The sequence below is a fragment of the Oncorhynchus gorbuscha genome, linkage group LG02, assembly GCF_021184085.1.
Source record: "Oncorhynchus gorbuscha isolate QuinsamMale2020 ecotype Even-year linkage group LG02, OgorEven_v1.0, whole genome shotgun sequence".
Classification (NCBI taxonomy): Eukaryota; Metazoa; Chordata; class Actinopteri; order Salmoniformes; family Salmonidae; genus Oncorhynchus; species Oncorhynchus gorbuscha.
The window spans coordinates 30,823,935-30,844,885 of NC_060174.1; the positions used below are offsets into that span (position 1 = coordinate 30,823,935).

Sequence of the window (20,951 nt, forward strand, 5' to 3'; positions counted from 1 at the left end):
GTAAGGATTACTCTACTTTTATATGTCTGCATGTCTTACTCTGTTTGGTGTATCAGCTCGGAGCTAACTGTGGTCTCACCATTGTCCTGTTTTTGAGAGGATTGGATCAGACTTCAGGATATATTGTTTTCCAAACAGCTGCAGTCCGGTCATAATAACCTAACAAAACACAGTCTGTCCCGTACAGCTGAGAAGGAGCACCTCCTGCTGTATTTCCTGTCAGACAATGGGCTGAAAGAGAGGAAGGACATGCATGGGGTCATATCCTGATATCAGTTAGATCACTGATGATGTGGAATGGTCATGAGATTAAACCAGATATGTCTGGGAATCAAAACCAATTTCCTTATCTAGCCCTCCCTACTCCCAGACCAGGAATATGACCATTACCAGTGTGTAGAGAGGAGAAGCTGTTAGGGCCCTCGGTAATGGCATACAGTACATACAGCCACTAGCTGGAGACTTCACGAGAACAACCAACATACCCTTTTCCCCCTCAAGTGAAATCTACATCACCAAAGGAAAAATGGGAACATACTCACAGTGAAAGACTTGTCTCTTAAGATGTTATATAAAAGCTAAAATATTTGTGAGCAGATGAAAGCCTTGCTATCAGCCGCCTCCCCATGCTGATTCTCAACAGTGTTCACACTCAAAGAGGCCCTTTGATAACCACATTAGATGGAACGGGCCGGACACAATGGTGATGTCATGAGGATTAGCACGCTACCTTGCTTAGTGCGGCAACGTGCACAACAGCGAATTCACAACACTGCAGGGTGGGTGTGCAAGGTGGGGACACAGTTGAAATGAGGTGAGGAACACTACAGAAGCAAAAATAGTTCAAATATACATTATTTATATAGACTATAATCAAATCATAATGGCTCTTAAAGCATTATTTTGGTGTGTGTTCTATATAGCTACCACTGGAAGACACTGACAGTTCAGCCACAACCTGCCTTCTCCCCACATTTGAGAAGTTTGGCTTTTGTAACGACATCTACTGTCTACTTCCAAACTCCCTTTTATTCACATTCAGTACATGAATAAGTGAAATGTAAAAAGCTCGACACAAGCGGGGGGCATTGGAGTGTAATGGTGTTCCATCTAAGGCAGACTGCAGAAATTGCTTTGGCCCATTTCAGTGAAAGTGCAGGTATGGTAGGTGGCTTACGCAACAGCTTTGGCTCCACTTTATCTTTAACTCATTAAATTATGTTTTCTTAAAAGTTCAATGTAAATGGGGCTATAATATAAACTCTGTGGTTGTGGTTAAATCATACACTCAAAATACTCAACTTTTTTGTTTTGATTGCAACAGTCGTGTTTATTTTCTGTGACATAAACATAGATCTAAATGGAACACTATATTTGGCTAATATGGCTTCGACAGCAGGCACCATGCCTCGTCTCGAGCAAGATGGCGCCGACAGAGAAGGTCGCCTCACTTCTAATCATTTGGAAACTTTGCAGTATTTTGTTTTTGTGTATTATTTCTTACATCATATGTACACTACCATTCAAAAGTTTGGGATCACTTAAAACCGTTCTTGTTTTTGAAAGTAAAGCACATTTTTTGTCCATTAAAATAACATAAAATTGATCGGAAATACAGTGTATGTAACGGTTTTCTTCCACTGAAGGAGAGGAGGACCAAAATGCAGCGTGGTTAGTTTTCAACATCTTTAATATAGACGATAAATGAGAACACTACAAAATAACAACTGTGAAAACCGAAACAGTCCTATCTGGTACAAAGACAGAAGACAATCACCCACAAAATACCCAGAGAACATGGCTGCCTAAATATGGTTCCCAATCAGAGACAATGACAAACAGCTGCCTCTAATTGAGAACCAATCTAGGCAACCATAGACATACAAAACTACCTAGAAAGGAAACAACCCCATAAACATACAAAACCCCTAGACCAGACAAAACACATAAATCCCCCTTGTCACACCCTGACCTAATCAAAATAATAAAGAAAACAAAGATAACTAAGGCCATGGCGTGACAGTGTAGACCCTCTTAACGTTGTAAATTACTATTTCAGCTGGAAACAGCTGATTTTTTTTTATAGAATATCTAAATAGGCGTACAGAGGCCAATTATAAGCAAACATGACTCCTGTGTTCAAATGGCACGTTGTGTTTGCTAATCCAAGTTTATCATTTTAAAACGCTAATTGATCATTAGAAAACCTTTTTGCAATTATGTTAGCACAGCTGAAAACTGTTGTCCACATTAAAGAAGCAATACAACTGGCCTTCTTTAGACGAGTTGAGTTTCTGGAGCATCAGCATTTGTGGGTTCGATTACAAGCTCAAAATGACCAGAAACAAATAACTTCCTTCTGAAACTCATAAGTCTATTCTTGTTCTGAGAAATGAAGGCTATTAATTTGCGAGAAATTGCCAAGAAACTGAAGATCTCGTACAACGCTGGGTACTACTCCCCTCACAGAACAGCACAAACTGTCTCCAATCAGAATAGAAAGAGGAGTGGGAGGCCCCAGTGCACAACTGAGCAAGAGAACAAGTATATTAGAGTGTCTAGTTTGAGAAACAGATGCCTCACATGTCCTCCAATGGCAGCTTCATTAAATAGTACCCGCAAACACCAGTCTCAACGCCAACAGTGAAGAGGCGACTCTGGGATGCTGGCCTTCTAGGCAGAGTTCCTCTGTCCAGTGTCTGTGTTCTTTTGCCCATCTTAATCTTTTATTTTTATTGGCCAGTCTGAGATATGGCTTTTTCTTTGCAACTCTGCCTAGAAGGCCAACATCCCAGAGTTGCATTTTCACTTAAAACTAGACACTCTAATGTACTTGTCCTCTTGCTCAGGCCTTATACCCTCGACACGGATATAAGGACCTCTCCCATCCTCCTTTCGGCAAATCCGACTGACTCCATCTTGCTTCTCCACGCCTACAAACAAAGACTCAAGAGGGACGTTCCGCTGGTCAAGTTCCGGTGGCCTGTCCTCGAGGGCCTTCACAGTGTTCTACAGGAGCACCAATGAGAGCATACGGTCGGGCTGCATCACAGCCTGGTACGGCAACTCCACTGCCGCAGACAGACGGGCGCTTCAGAGGGTGATATGTGCAGCTGTTGGGTGCACATTGCAGGACACCTACAATACCAGGTGTTGCAGGAAGGCCAAGAAGATCATCCAGGACCCCAGCCACTCAAGCCATGCCCTGTTCTCCCCGCTTCAATCACTCAAGCGCGGGCAGTACAGGAGCATCATGGCAAACCCCCCCCCCCCCCCCCCCCCCACCCACAACAGTCATTTACCTGACAAAGAGATAGAATGGAGCTATCAATTCTAACATCATATGAAAACAATTATTTTCTATATAACGTACAATTGAGACACTGCTTCAATAGCTCATACTCTTGCATTTGTAAGTTTAATATAAATGAACAACAGGTGCTCTGGAGGAGATGAGTGATACTGTAGATGTTATCATCAGTATGGGGGTTGGGCATACAGTACTATGAGTGAACAGACACATTTCAAGGTCTCTCTCACTTTCGGAACATCAGAAAAAAGCCTGTTCTTTTAACATTACACTCACACACTCACTATGATGCCCCGCTGGTTTGACGTCAGACAACCAGATTTACATTTTTGGTGTATAGAGCCAATTTTCTAGCAGTTCAGGATGGCTGTGAGAAAATATCTGCTGGCCTGGTTCCCACTGCTCTTTATGAGCCTCCATGAGCCTTGTGAACAGATTACACAAGTTCAATCATCACTACTCTCTGTCTGCAGACCCATATACAGACAGACTCACCACCCACCCTCCATTATAAATGTTGTTGTTGAAAAGCCCTATAAGTTCTAATATATTCACACACTTCCAGCTTTGCTTTCTTAAAGGACTTTTGGTATTTGTTTCATTAGTCCACTATTGATACAGTCCCTAAATGTTTTTCATGTCAGCAATCAAGTTTTGAAGATATTGAACTTTCAAAATACAGAAAATACAGAGTATGATATGACCTTTGAAAGTGAATTTCTGAACTATAGAAGGAATAGAAAGGAAGAAATGGAATAGAACGAACACAACTTCAATTTTGTTTACCATAATTCAGCGTTGGTTGGTTTGTTTTGTGTAAACGTTTGTATGTATTACTGAACCAATAGTATAGAGTAATAAGCTTGGGTTGAGTGATGTCTGATGGCCTTCAGGGTTCCATGTGGCCCCTTCTAAGGCCATGTTAGTGTGAGGCTGTGTGTGATTGGCCGGGCCGGGAAGCCAGGGCCTGACAGGTGTTTGGGAGAGAGACACCTGTTTGGCCATGTGCTGATTTAGTGATCCATTTACTGGGAGCTGCGGGCAGCGTCTGTGGGACACCCGAAACATGCCAAGTCATTTAAGGAGGAATTACTGCCGTGCTGTCCCAGACCTTCACTCCTTAACGTGCTCAGCTAGGAGTACCTTGAAGAGGAAATCTGTCACTCTTCACTCTTTCTTAGGCATGAATAAATTAAATGCTGTCATAATGTTTAATTTCAATTCATCTTAGATCATGGAGATCAATATTGACTTGTGAAATGAATTACCTAGATATGAGCACTCACTGTTGGGCTTTGTGCTGTTTAGTCTCAGTGCAATATGTTCCATGGTTTGTTCTGAGTGCTGAGTGTCCCTGGCACTGGATGTTTCCACTCTGGCCCCTCCCTGAGTGGCTAGCAGGGCACGGGGCCAGGGGCAGAGGGTGCGGCTGGATGGAAGTGCTGCCTGCAGCCCTGCCCATCTCACATAGCCATGGCCGGCCAGCCCAACCCAGCTATTCCCATAATGAGCAGGTTTGGACTTTAATTTGCAGGTCCTGATCAGATCTGTGGCAGTCTGGCGGAGAAAGTGCATAGTTTCCCTGGTAAACATAGCCTTAACAGGAGCCTAACTGAAGAGCAGCCTCAGTAAACAGGAAATGAACCAGGAAGGCGTTTTCTTCGAATGAGAAGAATGCCCCGGCTCTGTACCACACCAAACACTAGTGGATCTAAATGCACATTTACACATGGTGTGTATCATTCATATCTCTCTCTCCAGTAACATTATCAGGCATATATGACTGATATGATTTAGGTGCTTTTCAGAGTTCCTCTGCTTCAAACTTTAGCTCATACACTGTTTCATCAAGTGTGTAACTAGAGTAGAGTGTCTAGTTTGTATTTGTATTATTAAGGCAGCAGCTACTCTTACTGGGGTCCAAACACATTAAGGCACTTACATCACACATAAAACAAAAGGTAAAACAGTACATCATATAACATTATTACACCACTACATATCTACAATATAACAATATTACGTGTGTGTAGAGTGTGTGTGTGCTTATGCGTGTGTCTATACCTGTGTGTGTGCCACTTTACAGTCCCTGCTGTTCCATAAAGTGTATTTTAATATTTTTATTCTTCTGACTCTACTGCTTAAATAATTTACCTGATGTGGAATAGCCATGGCTCTATGTAGTATTGTGCACCCCCCATAGTCTGTTCTAGAGTTGTGGATTGTAAAGAGACCTCTGGTGGCATGTCTTGTGGGGTATGCATGACTGTGTGCTAGTAGTTTAAACAGACAGCTTGGTGCATTCAGCTTGTCAACACTTCTTACAGAAACAAGTCAATCTCTCCTCCACTTTGAGCCATGAGAGATTGACATGCATATTATTAATGTTAGCTCTCTGTGTAGATTTAAAGGCCAGCCAGCCCTGTTCTGAGCCAATTGTAATTTTCCTAAGTCCCTCTTTGTGCCACCTGACCACACAACTGAACAGTGGTCCAGGTGGGACAAAACTAAGGCCTTTGTTGATAGTGTTGTTAAAACCTCTTTGGGATATGTGGGACGCTAGCGTCCCACCTGGCCGATATCCAGGGAAAACGCAGAGCACCAAATTCAAATAAATTACTATAAAAATCCAACTTTCATTAAATCACGCATGCAAGATAGCAAATTAAAGCTACACTTGTTGTGAATCCAGCCAACATGTCAGATTTCAAAAAGGCTTTTCGGCGAAAGCAAACAATGCTATTATCTGAGGATAGCACCATAGTAAACAAAGAGAGAAACCATATTTCAACCCTGCAGTAGCGACACAAAACGCAGAAATAAAAATATAATTCATGCCTTACCTTTGACGAGCTTCTTTTGTTGGCACTCCAATAAGTCCCATAAACATCACAAATGGTCCTTTTGTTCGATTAATTCCGTCGATATATATCCAAAATATGTCCATTTATTTGGCGCATTTGATCCAGAAAAACACCGGTTCTAACTGGCTCAACGTGACTACAAAATATCTCCAAAGTTACCTGTAAATTTTGTCAAAACATTTCAAACTACATTTGTAACACAACTTTAGGGATTTTGTAACGTAAATAATCAATAAAATTGAAGACGGGATAATCTGTGTTCAATACAGGAAGAAAACAAACTGAAGCATACTTTCTGGTCACGCACCTCTATCGAACAGTACACCTCTTGTACACCCCTTGTTCAAGATGGCCGTACTTCTTCATTACAAAGGAATAACCTCAATCAATTTCTAAAGACTGTTGACATCCAGTGGGCGTGAAAGGAACTGCAAGAATGTCCCTTTGAAATCTGGATTCCCAATGAAAACCCATTGAAAAGAGAGTGACCTCAACAAACAAACAAATCTGAATGGTTTGTCCTCTGGGTTTCGCCTGCTAAATAAGTTATGTTATACTCACAGACATGATTCAAACGGTTTTAGAAACTTCAGAGTGTTTTCTATCCAAATCTACTAATACTATGCATATATTATCTTCTGGGGATGAGTATCATCATGAAATACATGAATTTGGGCATGCATTTCATCCGGATGTGAAAATACTGCCCTCTGTCACCAAGAAGTTAAGAAGGCAGAGCAGCGCTTTATTATGGACAGACTTCTCCCCATCTTAGCTACTGTTGTATGTTTTGACCATGACAGTTTACAATCCAGGGTTACTCCAAGCAGTTTAGTCACCTCAACTTGCTCAATTTCCACATTATTCATTACAGGATTTAGTTGAGGTTTAGGGTTTAGTGAATGGTTTGTCCCAAATACAATGCTTTTAGTTTTTTAAATATTTAGGTCTAACTTATTGTTTGCCACCCATTCTGAAACTAACTGGAGCTCTTTGTTAAGTGTTGCAGTCATTTGAATTCGCTGTAGTGGCTGACATGTATAGTGTTGTGTCATCCGCATACATACAGTAGATACACTGGCTTTACTCAAAAAAATTAAGGGGCCTAGACAGCTGCCCTGGGGATTTCCTGATTTTTCCATGGATTCTGTTGGAGAGGCTTCCATTAAAGAACACCCTCTGTGTTATGTTAGACAGGTAACTCTTTATCCACAATTATAGCAGGGGGTGTAAAGCCTAACACATACATTTTTCCAGCAGCAGATTATGATCAATAATGTCAAAAGCCTCACTGAAAAGCCTCACTGAAGTCAACAAAACAGCCCCCACAATCTTTTGATCACCAATTTCTCTCAGCCAGTCATCAGTCATTTGTGTAAGTGATGTGCTTGTTGAATGTCCTTTCCTATAAGTGCGCTGAAATTCTGTTGTCAATTTGTTTACTGTAAAATAGTATTGTATCTGGTCAAACACAATTTTATCCAAAAGTTTACTAAGGGTTGGTATCAGGCTGATTGGTTGGCTATTTGAGCCAGTAAAGGGAGGTTTACTATTCTTGGGTAGTGGGATGACTTTTGCTTCCCTCTAGGTCTGGGTGACACACTTTCTATTAGGCTTAGATTGAAGATATGGCAAATAGGAGTGGCAATATCGTCCCCTATTATCCTCAGTAATTTTCCATCCAAGTTGTCAGACCCTGGTGGCTTGTCATTGTTAATAGACAACAATTATTTTCATCTCTTCCACACTCACTTTATGGAATTCAAATTTACAATGCTTGTCTTTCATAATTTGGTCAGTTATACTTTCATGTGAAGTGTCAGCGTTTGTTGATGGCATGTCATGCCTGAGTTTGCTAATCTTGAAAATTGAAAAAATCATTAAAGTAGTTGGCAATATCAGTGTTTTTATTTTATTTATGAGCCATCTGATTCAATGAATGATAGAACTGAGTTTGCCATTTTTCCTAAAAATTTCATTGAATGTGTTCCAAAGCACGCTGTTGATTTCACGTACATTATCAAGCTTTTCGCACATATTATTCAGATACTGATAGTTAACACTTGTTGGTCTATAGCAGGTTCCCACAAGGCTTTAGGTGAAGCAGATGAACCTGAAGCCATATTACTTCAACAGTATTTAACATGAGATCCTCTCTAAGCTTTACAGTAATGTGGTTCTGAATATAGACCCGCATCACCGCCCCATTGGCATTTCTGTCTTTTCTGTAGATGTTATAACCATGTATTGCTACCACTGTATCATCAAAGGTATTATATAAGTGAGTTTCAGATATAGTTAGAACATGAATGCCAACTGTTACTAGCAAGTTATTGATTTCATGAACTTTGTTTCTTAGCCTACATATTTTAATGTGGGCTATTTTTTTGCAATTTTATGGGATGCTTGATTGTTTTTATTGCTTTACTGGGAAGTTTATCAGATGTAGACATGCTTATGTTATTTATGTTTGATCAGGGTGAGCTTCACACAGTGGACTTCCTACTAGGGCACACACCGCCTCAGTGCTAACAGTATATCTCTGGTTCATAGGCACATGATTACTGCATACAATAGCTGTAGCTTCATTCAGTACTGGTACATTTGTAAAAGTTAAAGTAAACTGTGCCTTGGTAGCCCCCCCCCCTTTGTATAGTAGGAAATAATTGAAAACCAGTAAAGTTTCATATTTCAATCCTAGGAAATCCGACAGTAGTGTGTCATACAGAGCTTGTCAGCATGTTGGGATCTGGGTTCTTCCACCAAATCGGTGCCTTTTAAGAAGTGTAAATAGGAGTGGCAAAAAACTTTAGATTTCACAAAATGTTAACATTCTGTCATAAATAGCACATGTTCAACTTCATAGAAAAAAACATGTTTTCCCATCTCAAATTATTATAGTAAGTGTCTATTAAGTGCCAAATAAAGTAACAGGGTTGACCATATTAGGGTTGAAGATGTAATCTTAAATGCCTTTATTCATTAAAAAAATCACATTTATTGAATTCACCATGTGGTCTATATTAAAGGGCACTTAATTTAATATAACAGGTTTTGAAAATGCAATATTCAGTATTGGTGAACAATACTTCAAATAAAAAAGGGTTGCAAAAGGCACTCTTTTCGTGGAACGATGTAGTTACTGTAAGCAGGGCTGGGTAAGACATGCTGTTAGATAGAGATCAGCCCAAACACCACTGTACTGTCAGAGAGCTGTCAGCAGATGCCAGCTGCTGCTGCAACGCCCATGAACACCCACACACACCAGCGTTACCTCCTGCACCTCCAGGATAATGGAGATGGAGGCAGAGACGAAGGGCTCATTAGTGCCTTTGAGTCCTACTCCTCTCCCTCACACCGTGACCCCTCCATCCAGAGGAGTCCGTGACTGCTGTAGACATCCGGCTCAGAGGCAGCCCAGAGACAGGGTAGGTCACTGCTCTGGGCCTGCACCAGCCTGATAGGGGAACCCGAACAGCACATATATAAATCAAACTTGATGTTCTCTGACTGGCTTGATATCACATGCTGTCACGTGCTGTCATGGGTTCTCGTTACCACCATCATTCACAGTTTTATCAAAGCGGAGAGAACTGCTCCTTTGATAGAAAGTTATAACAAGCACAACACAGTTTCACTCTTTTTATTTAGTTAATTTGATAGTGTGCAGTCTTTTTAAGAGGTCAAATGAAGCTATATCACACCATACTGTGTGCTCTTTACTCTTACAATAATCACACCATTTCATGCTCTAATAAGCGTATTTGACCACATACAGTATAATAATCCATTTTATTTCCTACATTACTTAACATTGATAAAATCCCATGAGTGGCAGCCATGCTGAATTAAAGTCTGCAATGTTTTAAACTGCTGCTCTGTTGGATCCTCTTATACCGGGGTGTCTTCCAGCTGGGTGGCTTATGATAACTGAGAGATAATGAAATATGCATTGAAACACACACATGCAGCAAGAGAGCGGGAAGAGAGAGAGAGAGCGAGAGAGAGAGAGAGAGAGAGAGAGAGAGAGAGAGAGAGAGAGAGAGAGAGAGAGAGAGAGAGAGAGAGAGAGAGAGAGAGAGAGAGAGAGAGAGAGAGAGAGAGAGAGAGAAGGGGGTTGGGTAGAGGTTGAGAAGAGAAAGAGAGAGAGTGCAGGGAGAGGAGTGCAGAGAAATATTTAGTTTATTCTGTGATGGTCTCTAAAGGATGAAAGGATAAGGATTGACATTTCAATTTGCCTATCATTGTTAACCATTGCATAGGAAGACAGTATTCATCCCGTTCCCTGCACATACCAGCACACTGGCAAGCCAAAAAATAAGAAATGATTTCAAATATGCATGTGTACATGTGAAAGCAGGTGTATTATAATTGATGTATTACAAGTCATTGAATATCTGTCATATGTATTCAATTAATTAGTGTCTTGACTTGAATGATGCCTTTTACTTATGTTGGTATTTTTGTTCATGTTTTGTTATGGGAACAGGTTTGTAGAGGTGTATTGTAGCCTACCTAGACAGAGAGTCATGTGGTAGTAGACTGAGTATCCTGCAGTATATATTGTATGTGTGAATTGTGCAATTTTATTTCAGAAATTAAGAAACAAAGGCCATAATGACCTGTGTGCCAGTCCTGATCCAGATGACTGTTTTGGGCACAGCCCCCTCATGGACGACCGTTTCGGCAAACTAAGCGAAGAGAGTGATTTAATGTACAAGCGCTGTGGTGTAAGTACTTTTTCCCTCTCCTGCCATTTTGTGTTGATTCCTGTTTTTATGTTGATGTTCACTACAGGCGCTAAACAAGAAAGAACACAGAGGCTGTGATAGCCCGGACCCTGATGCCTCATATGTCCTCACCCCTCACACAGAAGAAAAGTATAAAAAAATTAATGAGGAGTTTGATAATATGATGAGAAATCATAAAATCGTAAGTAAATGAAATGATTTTGCTGCTTGGCTTTGTGGCACAAAGGATTTTGACCTCCTTTTGGTTTGACTTTTTCTTCTTTTTTAAATTATCCCACCCTGCAACCTCTGTCAACTACTATAAGCAAACATGGACTATTCAAGCATAACCTTTTTTCTGTTCATTGGAAGTGTATTTGTTTATTTTGTTGATTTGTTCTGCAACTTATATTTTGGCACACCCTGATAAGATCACATTGTTATGACAGGTTGAACCTTTTTAAAGCTCTATTGGGAAGATCATATTGTTATGACAGGTTGAACCTTTTTAAAGCTCTATTGGGAAGATCATATTGTTATGACAGGTTGAACCTTTTTAAAGCTCTATTGGGAAGATCATATTGTTATGACAGGTTGAACCTTTTTAAAGCTCTATTGGGAAGATCATATTGAAAACTATAAGAAAAGGAAATTGCATTTTTGTTATTGTGGAGGAGAAGCTTCTTTATTATAAAAGACACATTTCCCCCTGAGAAAAAGAGGAAGATTCCTCCACTGGCTTAAATATTGACTGGTTCTGTAGCTTTGGTGATTTATGTATTTTTTTCCCAAAACCCAATTTTCACCCCCAAGCAGATCGAGAAATTGAATCTCTTTCAGTGCCTGGATCATTTGGCGAAGGGGGGGATAATTTTTGATTCATTTTATTTATCTTCCCTCCCCTTTGCTCATTGTATGATCTCTCCTAGTTTCTCATCTTGGTGGGTCCTCCATTCACGTGGGCAATTCAAGTATTCGCCAAGTCACAACATCAGTGGACTATCACTGTTTATTTTCCACTCTTTCATCAAGCTACTATCAGACTGGAGGTGACCAAATTACCCTGGAATTACACAGAGCTTTACCTTAAGACAATAGTGATCTTATTGCGGGTGGCAATTATAGAATCCTGCATAAAGTATAGTGCTTCAACTGTTGTTTTCTCTCTAATTCTGACATGGAGAGCACCATTGTTTGCAATTAACACACTAATAATATCACTAACTGACTGCCTCACTGGACTATGCTGTGAATGGAGTGGTCTCACTGTCACAAGTTACTCTCACAAACTATTTGGATTGTCAGCACTGCACTGACACTGAGTTTTGATCCAAAATGCAAATCGGAAGTTTACATACACTTTAGCCAAATATATTTAAACTCAGTTTTTCACAATTCCTGACATTAAATCCTAGTAAAAATTCCCTGTCTTGGGTCAGTTAGAATCACCACTTTATTTTAAGATTGTGAAATGTCAGAATAATAGTAGAGAGAATGATTTATTTCAGCTTTTATTTCTTTCATCACATTCCCAGTGGGTCAGAAGTTTCCTTACACTTAATTATTATTTGGTAGCATTGCCTTTAAATTGTTTAACTTGGGTCAAACATTTCGGGTCGCCTTCCACAAGCTTCCCACAATAAGTTGGGTGAATTCCTCCTGACAGAGCTGGTGTAACTGAGTCAGGTTTGTAGGCCTCCTTGCTCGCACACGCTTTTTCAGTTCTGCCCACAAATTTTCTATAGGATTGAGGTCAGGACTTTGTGGTCAGGGCTTTGTGATGGCCACTCCAATACCTTGACTTTGTTGTCCTTAAGCCATTTTGCCACAACTTTTGAAGTCATTGTCCATTTGGTTGACTCATTTGCGACCAAGCTTTAACTTCCTGACTGATGCCTTGAGATGTTTCTTCAATATATCCACATCGTTTTTCTACCTCATGATGCCATCTATTTTGTGAAGTGCACCAGTCCCTCCTGCAGCAAAGCACCCCCACAACATGATGCTGCCTCCCCCGTGCTTCACACTTGGGATGGTATTCTTCGGCTTGCAAGCATCCCCCTATTTCCTCCAAACATAACAATGGTCTTTATGGCCATTATGGCCATTTTTGTTTCATCAGAGGAAATTTCTCGAAAAAGTATGATCTTTGTCCCCATGTGCAGTTCCAAACCGGTCTGGGTTTTTTATGGCGGTTTTGGAGCAGTGACTTCTTCCTTGCTGAGCAGCCTTTCAGGTTATGTCGATATAGGATTCGTTTTATTGTGGATATAGATACTTTTGTACCCGTTTCCTCCAGCATCTTCACAAGGTCCTTTGCTGTTGTTCTGGGATTGATTTCGCACCAGAGTACACTCATCTCTAGCAGACAGAATGCTTCTCCTTCCTGAGCGGTATGATGGCTGCGTGGTCCCATGGTGTTTATACTTGAGTACTATTGCTTGTACAAATGAACGTGGTACCTTCAGGCGTTTGGAAATTGCGCCCAAGGATGAACCAGACTTGTGGAGGTCAACAATTCTTTGGCTGATTTCTTTTGATTTTCCCATGATGTCAAGCAAAGAGGCACTGAGTTTAAAGGTAGGCCTTGAAATAAATCTACAGATACACCTCCAATTGACTCAAATGATGTCAATTACCCTATCAGAAGCTTCTAAAGCCATTTCTGGAATTCTCCAAGCTGTTTAAAGGCACAGTCAACTTAGTGTATGTAAACTTCTGACCTACTGGAATTGTGATACAGTGAATTATAAGTTAAATAATATCTGTAAACATTTGTTGGAAAAATTACCTGTGTCATGCACAAAGTAGACGTCCTAACCGACTTGTGAAAACTATAGTTTGTTAACAAGACATTTGTGGAGTGGTTGAAAAACAAATTTTAATGACTCCAACCTAATTGTATGTAAACTTCCGACTTCAACTGTATATTTTGGGAAATAACACAATTAGACTATCCGAATAAAAATAAGAAACGTTGATGATCTGCAGTGCTGACTATTACAATGCAACACCTGGTACAAGACACTTGCTATTGTGCATGTTTTGGTCTGTAATGTTTTTTAAATAGCAAAGTTATTGTTTTGTGCATTTACAGAAATATAGTGGTCATCTGTACATTTTATACATTAGTATTTATATATTATACAGGCTTATGTTAGCATCCAATAAACCTAGATTTGTAACATTGCCATCAGTTAATAGGACTGCTCTGTTAACCATACCAATGTGATTGATGTGGCACCATCACAGATGCCATCTCTGCCATTTCCTTCCCAGTGTGACCCTCAGCCCAGCGCCAGGTCTTTGATTCTCTTCATGTCTCTGTGTTTCCCTCCTGTAGCCCACAGCGCTGCCCCAGCAGAACTTCCCCATGCATGTGGCAGTGCCAGTCTCCAACCAGAATACCATGTCCTACAACCCAGGAGGATCCATGAGCAGCCAGGCCCTGGCCCAGGCCGCAGCCTCTCTGAGTGACAGTGGGATGCTCTCCCCCCCTCAGGCCTCCTTACACAGGAGCGGGGGTCAGCAGAGGCTCCCCACTCAAGGCAATGCGGGTCAGTATCACTACACCTCACTGTTGTTTTCACTACACCTGACAATAGTACGTACATGGTGGTAACTATGTATGGACTTCTCCTATGAAGTAGTGATGCACGACATATGCCTAGTTTCCTGAAACGAGTCACATATGAACACGTTTATTTTAGGTTACATAAAGAACAGGATTTACTGAAAAGCAGAAAACAGACACAACATTGTTTCACATTCTTTAATAAACAGAAACATGCAATTGGCTATACAGCTGGCTTCACAGTTTCCCCACCAAATAGGCCTACAAGGAAACTCGACATATCTCGATGATGTTGAGTATGTGAGGTGGTCTGTGGGTTTCCACAAAAATATGAGTAAGAATTCTACATTCCATGTATTCTGGAGCATGAGTCCAGCTTCTTTGGAAGGATTGAGTGCTATATCCAGGCTGATCCCTGGCTCCCATCTGAAGGATGCAGATGGTTAATCATATAATTTCATGCATCTTATTAGCTGGCATGCTGGGAAGGACAGACCTGGCGTGGGCCCCAGCCCAGCCGGAAAAGTATGTCCTCAGGAGGTACTGATTAGTTCACTCTTGCTCTGCCCGACAGGCCCTCAGCTCAACCGGCTGCATACATTTGCCTACGACATGGTCAAAGGCCTCTCTTGTCAGTTTCAATTGGTCATTCCATGCTTTTTGGCAGGGGGGGACTGTATTTGTTGTCTGTATGTGAGGGGAGCATTAAAGCTGCAATATGTAACTTTTTGGCTGACCTGAGCAAATTCCCATAGAAATGTGAGTTATAGATATGTCATTCTCATTGAAAGCAAGTCTAAGACGTGGTATATCATTTCTATATGCGCTATTTCTATTCTTCCAATCATAAGTTTAATTTTTGTGTCTTACTTTTGTTTTTGTACACCAGCTTCATTTAGCTGAAAATACAATATTTTTAGTGGTTTAAAAAAAAAAAAAAATTCACCCAAGTTTAGATGGTAAAATGATTCTCTACACTATAGAGTGCTTGTTTTGCCACAAACTATTATCATTTTAGCAACCAGGAAATAGTGGAGCGATTTCAACCGGCTCAAATCAGTCTTATGTAGCAATATCTGAAATTGTGTGTTTTATATTGGATAAAAGTAGAGACTCAAAATGGTAAATCATACACTACAGTCGTGGCCAGAAGTTTTGAGAGTGACACAAATATTAATTTTAACAAAGTCTGCTGCCTCAGTTTGTATGGTGACAATTTGCATATACTCCAGAATATTATGAAGAGTAATCAGATGAATTGCAATTAACTGCAAATTAAACTGAATCCCCTAAAAACATTTCCACTGCATTTCAGCCAAGCCACAAATGGACCAGCTGACATCATGTCAGTGATTCTCTCGTTAACACAGGTGTGTTGACGAGGACAAGGCTGGAGATCACTCTGTCATGCTGATTGAGTTCGAATAACAGACTGGAAGCTTCAAAAGGAGAGTGGTGCTTGGAATCATTGTTCTTCCTCTGTCAACCATTGTTACCTGCAAGGAAACATGTGTCGTCATCATTGCTTTGCACAGAAAGGGCTTCACAGGCAAGGATATTGCTGCCAGTAAGATTGCGCCTAAATCAACCATTTATCGGATCATCAAGAACCTCAAGGAGAGCGGTTCAATTGTTGTGAAGAAGGCTTCAGGGCACCCAAGAAAGTCCAGCAAGCACTAGCACGTCTCCTAGTGTTGATTCAGCTGTGGGATCAGGGCACCACCAGTACAGAGCTTCCTCAGGAATGGCAGCAGGCAGGTGTGAGTGTATCTGCACGCACAGTGAGGCGAATACTTTTGGAGGATGGCCTGGTGTCAAGAAGGGCAGCAAAGAAGCCACTTCTCTCCAGGAAAACATCAGGGACAGACTGATATTCTGCAAAAGGTACAGGGATTGGACTGCTGAGGACTAGGGTAAAGTAATCTTCTCTGATGAATCCCATTTCCAATTGTTTGGGGCTTCCGGAAAAAAGCTTGTCCGGAGAAGACAAGGTGAGCGCTACCATCAGTCCTGTGTCATGCCAACAATAAAGCATCCTGAGAACTTTCATGTGTGGGGTTGCTTCTCAGCCAAGGGAGTGGGCTCACTCACAATTGTGCCTAAGAACACAGCCATGAATAAAGAATGGTACTAACACGTCCTCTGAGAGCAGCATCTCCCAACCATCCAGGAACAGTTTGGTTTCGAACAATGCCTTTTCCAGCATGATGGAGCACATTACCAAAAGGCAAAAGTGATAACTAAGTGGCTCGGGGAACAAAACATCCCCAGACCTTAATCCCGTTGAGAACTTGTGACCAATCCTCAAGAGGCGGGTGGACAAACAAAACCCCACAAATTCTGAAAACTCCAGCCATTGATTATGCAAGAATGGGTTGCCATCAGTCAGGATGTGGCCCTGAAGTTAATTGACAGCATGCCCGGGCGGATTGCAGAGGTCTTGAAAAAAGTACTGCAAATATTGACTCTTTGCATCAACTTCATGTAATTGTCAATAAAAGCCTTTGACACTTATGAAATGCTTGTAATTATACTTTAGTATTCCATAGTAACATCTGACAAAAATGTCTAAAGACACCGAAGCAGCAAACTTTGTGGAAATTAATATTTGTGTCATTCTCAAAATATTTGGCCACCACTGTACAGTTGAGGAACAATGGGAAAGTCATTCTGCTTTGAAAGTTGATAAACTTGTAAACTCACTTTTGAGAAAATGTCCTTTGAATGTTTTGGTACTATTTAACCATGGCAATGTGACTGGGAATATGGCAAAGGCAAAGTGGAGTCGTAATTCAACGGCTCAGACATGAGACGTATGTGGCAGGGTCTACAGACAATCACGGACTACAAAAGAAAAACCAGCCACATCGTGGACACCAACGTTTTGGATCCAGACAGGCTAAACACATTATTTGCCCGCTTTGAGGATAACAAAGTGCCACCGACGCAGCCAGCTACCAAGGACTGTGGGCTCTCCTTCTCCGTGGCTGGCCCAGACGGCATCCCTAGCCGCTTCCTCAGAGCAAGTGCAGACCAGCTGATGGTGTGTTTACAGACATATTCCCTATCCCAGTCTGCTGTCCCTACTTCCAGATGGCCACCATTGTATCTGTACCCAATAATGCAAAATAAACCTAATTAAATGACTATCTCCCCATAGCACTCACTTCTGTCATCATGAAGTGCTTTGAGAGGCTAGTCAAGGATCATGTCACCTCCACCTTACCTGCCACCTTAGACCCACTTCAATTTGCTTATCGCCCCAATAGGTCCATACATTTACATTTACATTTAAGTCATTTAGCAGACGCTCTTATCCAGAGCGACTTACAAATTGGTGCATTCACCTTATGACATCCAGTGGAACAGTCACTTTACAATAGTGCATCTAAAACTTAAGGGGGGGTGAGAGGGATTACTTATCCTATCCTAGGTATTCCTTAAAGAGGTGGGGTTTCAGGTGTCTCCGGAAGGTGGTGATTGACTCCGCTGTCCTGGCGTCGTGAGGGAGTTTGTTCCACCATTGGGGGCCAGGGCAGCGAACAGTTTTGACTGGGCAGAGCGGGAGCTGTACTTCCTCAGTGGTAGGGAGGCGAGCAGGCCAGAGGTGGATGAACGCAGTGCCCTTGTTTGGGTGTAGGGCCTGATCAGAGCCTGGAGGTACTGAGGTGCCGTTCCCCTCACAGCTCCGTAGGCAAGCACCATGGTCTTGTAGCGGATGCGAGCTTCAACTGGAAGCCAGTGGAGAGAACGGAGGAGCGGGGTGACGTGAGAGAACTTGGGAAGGTTGAACACCAGACGGGCTGCGGCGTTCTGGATGAGTTGAAGGGGTTTAATGGCACAGGCAGGGAGCCCAGCCAACAGCGAGTTGCAGTAATCCAGACGGGAGATGACAAGTGCCTGGATTAGGACCTGCACCGCTTCCTGTGTGAGGCAGGGTCGTACTCTGCGGATGTTGTAGAGCATGAACCTACAGGAACGGGCCACCGCCTTGATGTTGGTTGAGAACGACAGGGTGTTGTCCAGGATCACGCCAAGGTTCTTGGCGCTCTGGGAGGAGGACACAATGGAGTTGTCAACCGTGATGGCGAGATCATGGAACGGGCAGTCCTTCCCCGGGAGGAAGAGCAGCTCCGTCTTGCCGAGGTTCAGCTTGAGGTGGTGATCCGTCATCCACACTGATATGTCTGCCAGACATGCAGAGATGCGATTCGCCACCTGGTCATCAGAAGGGGGAAAGGAGAAGATTAATTGTGTGTCGTCTGCATAGGAATGATAAGAGAGACCATGTGAGGTTATGACAGAGCCAAGTGACTTGGTGTATAGCGAGAATAGGAGAGGGCCAAGAACAGAGCCCTGGGGGACACCAGTGGTGAGAGCGCGTGGTGAGGAGACAGATTCTCGCCACGCCACCTGGTAGGAGCGACCTGTCAGGTAGGACGCAATCCAAGCGTGGGCCGCACCGGAGATGCCCAACTCGGAGAGGGTGGAGAGGAGGATCTGATGGTTCACAGTATCGAAGGCAGCCGATAGATCTAGAAGGATGAGAGCAGAGGAGAGAGAGTTAGCTTTAGCAGTGCGGAGCGCCTCCGTGATACAGAGGAGAGCAGTCTCAGTTGAATGACTAGTCTTGAAACCTGACTGATTTGGATCAAGAAGGTCATTCAGAGAGAGATAGCGGGAGAGCTGGCCAAGGACGGCACGTTCAAGAGTTTTGGAGAGAAAAGAAAGAAGGGATACTGGTCTGTAATTGTTGACATCGGAGGGATCGAGTGTAGGTTTTTTCAGAAGGGGTGCAACTCTCGCTCTCTTGAAGACGGAAGGGACGTAGCCAGCGGTCAGGGATGAGTTGATGAGCGAGGTGAGGTAAGGGAGAAGGTCTCCGGAAATGGTCTGGAGAAGAGAGGAGGGGATAGGGTCAAGCGGGCAGGTTGTTGGGCGGCCGGCCGTCACAAGACGCGAGATTTCATCTGGAGAGAGAGGGGAGCAGGTCCACAGACGATGCCGTCGCCATCATACTACACACTGGCCTATTTCATCTGCACAAGAGGAAAACCTATGTAAGAATGCTGTTCATTGACTATAACTCAGCATTCAACAACATAGTACCCTCCAAGCTCATCATTAAGTTCGAAACCCTGGGTCTGAACCCAATCCTGCGCATTTGGGTCCTGGACTTCCTAACAGACCGCTCCCAGGTGGTGATGGTAGGAAACATCATCTCCACTTTGCTGATCCTCAACACTGGGGCCCCACAAGGGTGAGTGCTCAGCCCCCTCCTGTACTCCCTGTTCATCCATGACAGCTTGACAATGCACGACACAACAGTATTAGGCTTGATTACCAACAATAACGAGACAACCTACAGGGAGGAGGTGAGGGCTCTGGGAGTGTGGTGTCAGGAAAATAACTGCTCACTCAACGTCAACAAAACAAAGGGGATGATCGTGTACTTCAGGAAACAGCAAAGGGAGCACCCCCCTATCGACGGGACAGCAGTGAAGAAGGTGGAAAGTTAAGTTCCTCTGCGTACATATCACTGACAAACTGAGATGGTCCACCCAGACAGTGTGGCAATGAAGGCACAACAGCGCCTCTTCAACCTCAGGAAGCTGAAGAAATTTGGCGTGTCACCTAAAACCCTCACAAACTTTTACAGATGTACAGTTGAGAGCATCCTGTCGGGCTGTATCATCACCTGGTATGGCAACTGCACCGCACACAACCGCAGGGGTCTCCAGAGGGTGGTGCGGTCTGCACAACGCTTCACGGGGGGCAAAATACTTGCCCTCCAGGACACCTACAGCATCTGATAGGAAGGCCAAAAAGATAATCAAAGCCAACCACCCAAGCCACTGCATATTCACCCCGCTTTCATCCAGACGGCGAGGTCAGTGCAGATGCATCACATTTGGGATCGATAGACTGAAAAACAGCTTCTATCTCAAGGCCATCAGACTGTTAAATAGCCATCACTAGCACAGAGAGGCTGCTGCCTACATACACAGACTTGAAATCATTGGCCACTTTAATAAATGGAACAATAGTCTTACATTTTTTATTTTTTATTTATTTCAACTTTATATAACCAGGTAGGCTAGTTGAGAACAAGTTCTCATTTACAACTGCGACCTGGCCAAGATAAAGCAAAGCAGTTCGACACATACAACAACACAGAGTTACACATGGAATAAACAAACATACAGTCAATATTACAGTAGAAAAAATGTCTATATACAGTGTGTGCAAATGAGGTAGGATAAGGGAGCTAAGGCAATATATAGGCCATGGTGGCGAAGTCATTACAATATAGCAATTAAACACTGGAATGGTAGATGTGCAGAAGATGAATGTGCATAGAGATACTGGGGTTCAAAGGAGCTAAATAAATAAATACCTACAGTATGGGGATGAGGTAGTTGGATGGGCTATTTACAGATGGGCTATGTACAGGTGCAGTGATCTGTGAGCTG

General features: G+C 42.5%; 1 protein-coding gene across 9 annotated transcripts in view; it reads left to right on the plus strand.

Annotated features, from left to right (window-relative positions):
* LOC124000809 (myocyte-specific enhancer factor 2A-like) overlaps positions 1-20,951 on the plus strand; it is a 120,325-nt gene that overhangs the window by 74,476 nt on the left and 24,898 nt on the right. For 5 of the 9 annotated variants that reach the window (XM_046307436.1, XM_046307451.1, XM_046307459.1 and 2 more), the window contains 2 exons: positions 10,770-10,904; positions 14,248-14,461. In XM_046307436.1, coding sequence (XP_046163392.1) covers positions 10,770-10,904; positions 14,248-14,461 — 349 coding nt within the window. Of the gene's footprint in view, positions 1-10,769; positions 10,905-10,971; positions 11,107-14,247; positions 14,462-20,951 lie in introns of all 9 variants that reach the window. The other 4 variants (XM_046307443.1, XM_046307475.1, XM_046307494.1 and 1 more) reach the window with 2 other exon arrangements.